This window comes from Zalophus californianus, chromosome 5 (assembly GCF_009762305.2).
Source record: "Zalophus californianus isolate mZalCal1 chromosome 5, mZalCal1.pri.v2, whole genome shotgun sequence".
NCBI lineage: Eukaryota > Metazoa > Chordata > Mammalia > Carnivora > Otariidae > Zalophus > Zalophus californianus.
In genome coordinates, this window is record NC_045599.1 from 112360824 (window position 1) to 112368321 (window position 7498).

General features: G+C 51.2%; 1 protein-coding gene across 3 annotated transcripts in view; it reads left to right on the plus strand.

Annotated features, from left to right (window-relative positions):
* The window catches only part of CAMK2A (calcium/calmodulin dependent protein kinase II alpha), a 61629-nt gene extending 54465 nt beyond the window's left edge, over positions 1-7164 (plus strand). For 2 of the 3 annotated variants that reach the window (XM_027605583.2, XM_027605584.2), the window contains 2 exons: positions 3743-3971; positions 4274-7164. In XM_027605583.2, coding sequence (XP_027461384.1) covers positions 3743-3971; positions 4274-4277 — 233 coding nt within the window. In that variant the 3' untranslated portion in view covers positions 4278-7164. Of the gene's footprint in view, positions 1-3742; positions 3976-4273 lie in introns of those variants that run through there. The other variant, XM_027605585.2, reaches the window with a different exon arrangement.
* Positions 7165-7498: the final 334 nt, after the last annotated feature.

Here is a 7498-nt window from a genome sequence, read left to right on the forward strand (position 1 = left end):
GGCTGAGGCTGGGCCTGACCTAGGGCGCTTTCTGCCTGTGTCCATGTCTCACCTTGGCCAGGGGTCAGACGGGGACGAACCAAAGCAAGTGCAGGTTAGACTCATCTAGCTCAGGACCTAGAGGAAGGCCCTGAGAAGTGGCATACCCAGGGTACCCCAAAAGGAAGGCATATACCATTGAGGCTACGCAAGATGATTTCCGGTGCATGTGGGCACCACTTAAAATAGCACTGGTTCGCACAGTGAGCAAGCTGGTCCCTTTCTAAATCCTCTTTCAATATGTCCGGCTTCATCAGGGGGAAAGGCTCGGCTGGGCGCTAAACCCCTCTCTCACACTGCCTCATTTACTTCTCCAGCAAAGAAAGAACAGTCTCAGATTCAGATCCCTTGTAGGCAAGAGGATTACATAGCTTTATTTCATTTACACTGGATTTATGATTAAAGTTGTATTCTGTGATACCGGTTGTTCATTATTGATTGTGCTAGAAAGTTTTCTTTTAAAATACATTTACATCAATTAATAAAGTGTATTGATTCAAGAAAATATTTTAATGAAGTAAGTACAAGTCGATAGCAAAAACAAAGGCGGTATTTAAGTGACTGAAATAGGATCTAGTCCAGCTATAACTCACCCAGAAGGGGAAACTGAGGCCCAGAGAGGGTAAGTGACTCATCCGAAGGAACCCAGAAAGTCAGTGGCAGAACCCAGTCCTGACTCGTTCCTCCCCATCCCTGCCCCGGGCTGCCCCCTCTCATCTGCGTGTTAGCAGCCCCCAGCCAGACAGTCCTCTCCTGCCTGCACCCAGTTAGACTGACCTTATAGACTAGAGTGGTCCAAGAACACCCCCAACAAGCTGTGAAGGAAGAAGTTGCCTTTTCCCTTGATTAATAAAACTCTGATACTCCAAGCCTAGCAGTGGAGGTTAGATTTTCATGTGAAGAGAGGTGGCTGGACCCAAGTTTTCCCCCATCACCCTGGAGCTCCCTGGCTGATCACCATGGCCACCTCTATACAGGTCTGTCTTCTGGAGGTGCTGGTTTCCCAGAGTGAACTCCCCAATCCCCAGTGAGCGGAGCGGAAACCAGGCTGAGCCGGCTCTAAGGGCCCAGGGATAATAAACACAAAGAGAAGGCTGACCTAGCTCTGGGCCTGCATCCAGGCAGTGGGCACCCCTCACAACACCGGCCCCTGGGATTCTCGGTTTGAATGCCAAAGGGCCCATGAGTGCGAGACCCAGAGCAACTTCTGGCCCCAGGGCCGAGTCCCACCATCCTGCCTGTTTTTCCCTGGGGACGACCTGGCCCTTTGTCCCATGCGACCTATAAGGGTGGATGTTAGAAGGCCATAGTGTTTTCAGAGAACACACATTAAGGTGGTCATTTCTTTACAAATGTCCCCCAGAACCCCAGCCCTTGCCAACAACAGCGAGGCACCCTCAACAATGCTGACCTTGTTTGTTTGTCTCTTCTGAGATCATTCGAGATTGTCCTAATTCAATCCCATCTGGACACTGACTTCTTTTAGGTTCTATTGCATTTCTTTTAGGAAGTGGCCCAGCTTGGGGCAAGTCAGATTGCTTCTCTGCACCTCAGTTTCCAGATGTGTTGAATGGATGCATTGAACTAGATGCTCCTGAGTGCCTCCAGCCCTGTTTGCTGTCGAGGATGCTTACAGAGGCCTCCTTGCATTTTGTAGGAAGGCCACTCGGTGACCTCTGACCTCTGAGGTCACTCCTAAGCCTATAATGCAAAAACTCTACATTCTCTCTGAGAACGCCAAGTGGTAACAGTCTGTTAGTCTATATATGTAAGACTGAGTGATTTGTTGTTCTGTAGCCAAAGCCTGGGTATAGTGTGATTATAACGTTAGGGATGCTTTCAGTAGTCCTAAAAAAAAAAAAAAAAAGATGTTTTACATTTTCCAGGAAACCCATGGCTCACAAACCTGGCTGGGCATCAGAATCAGAGGGTGGGGAAGGGCAAAGAGCCTTTTGAATAGCATAGATTTTTGAATTGTCATCTTCAAGAGAGGAGATGGGCAGTGTATATTTTAAACTGGTTCTCTGTGGGATTTGGACCTACATTTGGGCTACACTAAGAGAAGGCATGAGGGTTCCTCTGAAGCCTGGGACCCTGGTGAGCCCTGTCCAGCCTCGCCCTGGGTCATTGTCTTTCTGTGCTTTTGTTTTCTATCTTGCTGAAAAAAAATGGAAAGTTCCTAGAACCAAAAAAATAATGATTAATAATAATAATAATAACAGTGGCTCATATTTTGCATAGAGAAAGCTGGCTTCAGGTACTTTTCTCGGTTCTGTCATGATTAGAAGAGTTATGCCTTTCTGCCTGACTCTGGAAAGCTCCATGACCTCACCCCATGACCACCAATTCCATCTTACAATTCCAAGATCCTAGAATTCTACAATTTTAATATGACTCAGGTTTCCATAATTCCATATATCTGGAACAGGAGTGGCAAATCAGAGGTCCACAGGCCATATCTGGACTGCATATATGCTTCACGTGGCCTGCATGAGGTTTTAAATTTGAATTAGAGACCAATAATAAAAATGATGCCTTTTCACATAAAAATCCAGATTTCCACATTCTCCTGAAAAATCAGGTGTGGCAAATGTGGGTTCCACTTAGAGCTGACACTTGAACAACTTAGAGCTGACACTTGAACAACACAGGTTGGAACTCTGCAGATCCACTTATACACACATTTTCCCCAATAAATACAGAGAAAATAAATATATTTTCTCTTCCTTGTGATTTTCTTTTTTTTCTTCTTTAAAGATTTTATTTATTTATTTGACAGAGAGAGACACAGTGAGAGAGGGAACACAAGCAGGGGGAGCGGGAGAAGGAGAAGCAGGCTTCTCGCTGAGCAGGGAGCCCGATGCGGGGCTCGATCCCAGGACCCTGGGATCATGACCTGAGCTGAAGGCAGACGCTTAACAACTGAGCCACCCAGGCACCCCATCCTTGTGATTTTCTTAATAACGTTTTCTTTCCTCTAGCTTACCGTATTGTAAGAATATAACATAATAATACAAATAACATACAAAATGTGGGTTGACTGTTGATGTTACCGATAAGGCTTCCAGTCAACAGAAAGTTATTAGCAGTTAAGTATTGGGGAAGTCAAGTTATATGTGGATTTTCAAGTGGGGGGTGGGGGTGGGGCTAACTCCCCCCCTCCCCCCATCGTTCAAGGGTCAACTACTCACAGAGCAGCCACCAGGGAAGTTGTGGACAGGGCGCCCTCTGCAGGTGGGACAGGGTGCGCTCTTCACCACAGTCTCTGCCACTCCCTATCACTCGCTCCCTGACCCAGAGGCAAAGGGTCTGTTGCCATTTAGCATCTTATACCCCACTCACCCCCCTCGTTTATGTACTTGCCTGGCCTCTGTAGGGAACCTGGGGTTGAGACTCTGGTCTAAGTTCATCTGATTCTATAATCATAGCCCTATACTTCTGTGCGTCTGAGATACTGTGATTTTAAAATCCCATTCCCCTGTGTTTAAAGAATTGGCATGTCTGAAATCTGGGATCTGCTCTAGCCATCTAGAAGTTCTGCCTTGACTCCTAGCTGAGCCCTGTCACAGAGACCCCTCCTGTGGAAATGAGGCAGGCGGGGGTGCCTCTGCTGAGAGGGTCATTGGGAGATGGGGAAGTGAAGGAAGGGACACAGGAGGCCCCCAGTTGCATCTCCTCTGCTCCCTCCCATCCCCACCTCCAGTGTGGTCTCGGAACAGCAAGCCCGTGCACACCACCATCCTGAACCCCCATATCCATCTGATGGGCGACGAGTCGGCCTGCATCGCCTACATCCGCATCACGCAGTACCTGGATGCGGGCGGCATCCCCCGCACGGCCCAGTCGGAGGAGACCCGCGTCTGGCACCGCCGGGACGGCAAATGGCAGATCGTCCACTTCCACAGATCTGGGGCGCCCTCCGTCCTGCCCCAGTAAGAGCCCCTCCTTCCTGCCATCTGTCATCTGAGACAGTTTAAAGGAATGGGGTGGTGTCAGTCTGGAGGGGGACATGCTGGGGAACTTGGCTGCTGGAAGGCCACGGGGTGGGGGCGGGAGGACCACAGGGAGGAGACCAGACCTGCAGGTTCCCTGGGGGAGGGGGGAAGCTGGGTGGGACCCGCAGGAAGCAGCGTCAGCCCCATGTAAGGATGGGGGGTGCAGGGTGGTTGCCCAAGGAAAACAGGCTGCCCTCAGAAGCACCTGCATTACCCACCACACATACCATTTCTTACAGCTGAAGGACCAGGCCGGGGGCCCTGTACTGCAGAGATTTATTCTTCGTTCATGGAATGTGGCTGTTGGTTCTCCCACTTGGATTTTGCTGGAACTCCCCCAATCACATCACCCCACTACCACTATCATCACCATCACCATCACACCTACGTCAAGAGAATCTGCCTGCTCACAAAAGCTATCACGACTTCCGAGCAAGTGGCACGTCTCCCTGCCACCACCTGTCACGCTGGCTCTGTGTCCCCTGCCAGGGCGGGGCTTCCTCAGGCCTGGGTGCCCTGGGTGCCCTGGGTGCTGGCTCTGAGGACTTCCCCTCCTGGCTGTTGTCCGCCTGGTCTTGCCTTGGCTGTAGGCTAGAATGCCCAGCTTTGTGTGTGTCCCCCCAGGGGCTGAGGAGAAAGAGGGGCAGAATCAGGAAGAATGTGGCATCCGCCCCCCATCTCCCTGTCTCTCCCTTCCAGGGTCCCCCCAGCCCCGTGAGCCAGCCTCCCCTGTGGGAGAGGGTGAGAGAGGAGCAGACACCAGGAGCCCCCACCTCACACTGCCTCCCTAGCTCTTCCCCCATCCCGCCCCGTCCTCTGTCCGTGCGGACCCTTCTCCCTCAGTGTGTGGAGCACGATCCTCTCAGGGTGCCCCCCACTCTTTCCTTCTGCCTTCGGCTGATGTTTACCTCCGACAGTAACGCCCATTCCACCCTTCCATCAGTCCGGGAGAATTCCAGCTTCGTCACATCGGAGGGAGAGAATCTGATTGCTTTTTGGGGGCAAAGAAGGCAACGTTTAGGTATCACTTCTACTCGGACCGCATGCCTTTTTATAGCCAAACTTCTGTGTGTTTCGTAAATGGATTTTGCGTTCATGGATATTTATGTAATAACTAAACCTCTCAAATTATAGCGAGGAGGGTCGGGTTGAGTTGGGAAGGGAGGTGGGAAGAGGGGTGAGGGCTAGTTTTTTTCTGTTCTAGGTCTTTTTTTTTTTTTTTTTCCATGTCATCTCTGAGATGCACTCTGTCACCTGTGGTTATCTGGGGCCGAGGTGGACTCAGCCCTGGGGACGGGGCGGGGGCGGGGGGAGGGCCTCGCTGACATTTTGGTCCCAAGGTTCCTTTCAGGACTGTAGAAACACCAGATGTTAGTGCTAAGAAACAGCAAATCAGGGCAGAGAGAGTGGGGAGGTTGTCAGGACAGAAATATCTTTTTTTTTTTTTTTTTTGCTTGCCTCCCAAACTGAGGTTCCCAGGATTTCATCCCACCGCATCCATGTGTGCCCCCCCAGCCCCTCCCCCAGTCTTTGGGGGTTCACGAGCATGTGTCTTCATTGCCTTTCCCCTCTGCATCTGCTGGTCCAAGCAGAGCACTGGAATTTTTCCTCTTCACGCCTCGTCCTGCAGCCGTGGGTTCGAATCTCTTTCTTTTCCCTTCTTTCCCTCTTCCCCGGGATTGACTCTGATGTGGAATGCCTTGGCACATCCACTAGGATCTACTGTCTGCACTGTTTTCTTTGCATGACTTTATATGCAGTAAGTATGTTAAAAAAAAAAAAAGGAAAAGAAGAAAAACACTCAGCAAAACCAATCTACATGTTTTGGACAAAAAAAAAAAAATAGAGGTTGTATTCTCAGTGTCCAACTCGGAATTATGTTGCCGCCTCTCTGTGCTTTTTGGCCTCTGTGTGGCCGTGTTTTGCCAGCATGAGATACTGTCCCCTCTGGAGGATTTTAGGGGAGGAAGAGCTACAGCCCCAGGGATTTGGAGGAGGCCCTGGTTCCCCCGAACCTCTGGGGAGTCCTGGGTGTTGGCTGGAGGACTGGTGGGGATGTTCGATCCAGGACTTTCTGAGTTTCCCCTGATCATGAGATGTCTGCTGGGCCCTTTTCTCTACAAGCTGCCCCCGGGGACAGGGGAGGCAGGCTGGACTGGGGCTGCAGGCCAGGAAAGAGGCTGCCTGGGCTTCCTGCTCTCCAAATTGGTTGATCACTGGCCTCCATCCTTGGCAGACACCCTGCTGCCGAGGCCCAGGGGGCAGGCACTTGGCCCGCCCCGGGTCCGGAGGGCTTCCCAGTAAGGCCCAGTGACCCCAGCGTCCCAGCGGTAAGACCACCTGCCTCCCTTGTGGAGCTGCCAGCTTCCACAGCAATCCCCAAGCCCAAGATGAGGGTGTGGCCTTCACAGGGGATGCTGCAATTACCAAGACCAAGTCCGGTCCCTTTCTCAGCCTCAGTTTCCCCATCAGTGAAAGGTTAAATATTCCTGCCCAGCCTCTGCTGCAGGGCTGATGGTGGATCCAACGGGACGGTCAAGCGAAGCCCAATATACCTGTGAGAACTGACAGGGTTAGTCACTGGCTAGACTCCTGCTTTGTTCTGGGCCTGGCCAGCCCCCCTGCATGCCCCCACCTGGCCCTCATTCCCCTCTTTGGTGCCTGTTGACTGCTTATTAGCAGTGGACTGCAGGAAAAGAGCCATGCTTTGGGGGTTAATAGATTCCATTCCCAGTTCTGACCAGACTTGCTGTGTGACCTTGGGCAAGTCCTTTTCCTGCTCTGGCCCTGGGTTTTTCCACCAGAGGGAACTGAGCTGGAGGAAGCCAATGTCCCGATTCCTATTTGCTGACATGTCTTGTGCCTCCTATCCACTGTGTCCCATTCCAAGTGCCAGCGAAATGGAGGCAGGTCCCTACCCCGGGAGGAAACGGCCTCCACGAGGAAGGCCACTCTGATGGGTGGGTAGTCAGCCAGTGTGGACCACAGGGCACCAGCGTGATCCCGAGGCGGCACGCAGGGGAGGTGGGCAGACAAAGCGGCCCAGAGCCCACCGCCACCAGACAGTGAAACGCTGCTCCTCTAAAACATCCTGTAGATGCAAAAAAAAAAAAAAAAAAAAAAAAAAAAATCCAGGCCTAAGACCAGACCTAGGCTCCAGCATGCAAACACCTCCATAGGAAAGTATTCTCCCAGGATTGTGCACACTGTGGCGCTAATCCTGGCCTCCTGTCTCCCAAGGGGAGATCCTTGGGGGTGGGGTGGGGAAATGTGTTTGCCAGACTCCCCGTGCTGGTTTCTTTGTTATTATTGGTTTGGGGATTTGTTTCAGTTCTTTCTTTCCTTTTCTTTCTTTCTTCCTTTTTCTTTTCTTTCTTTTTTTTTTTTTAAATATGTGGCTGTGAACTTGAATGACCACTGCTCAAAACTTCTGCTATTGGGTGGGAGGGGGGAAGAAGGGGTGT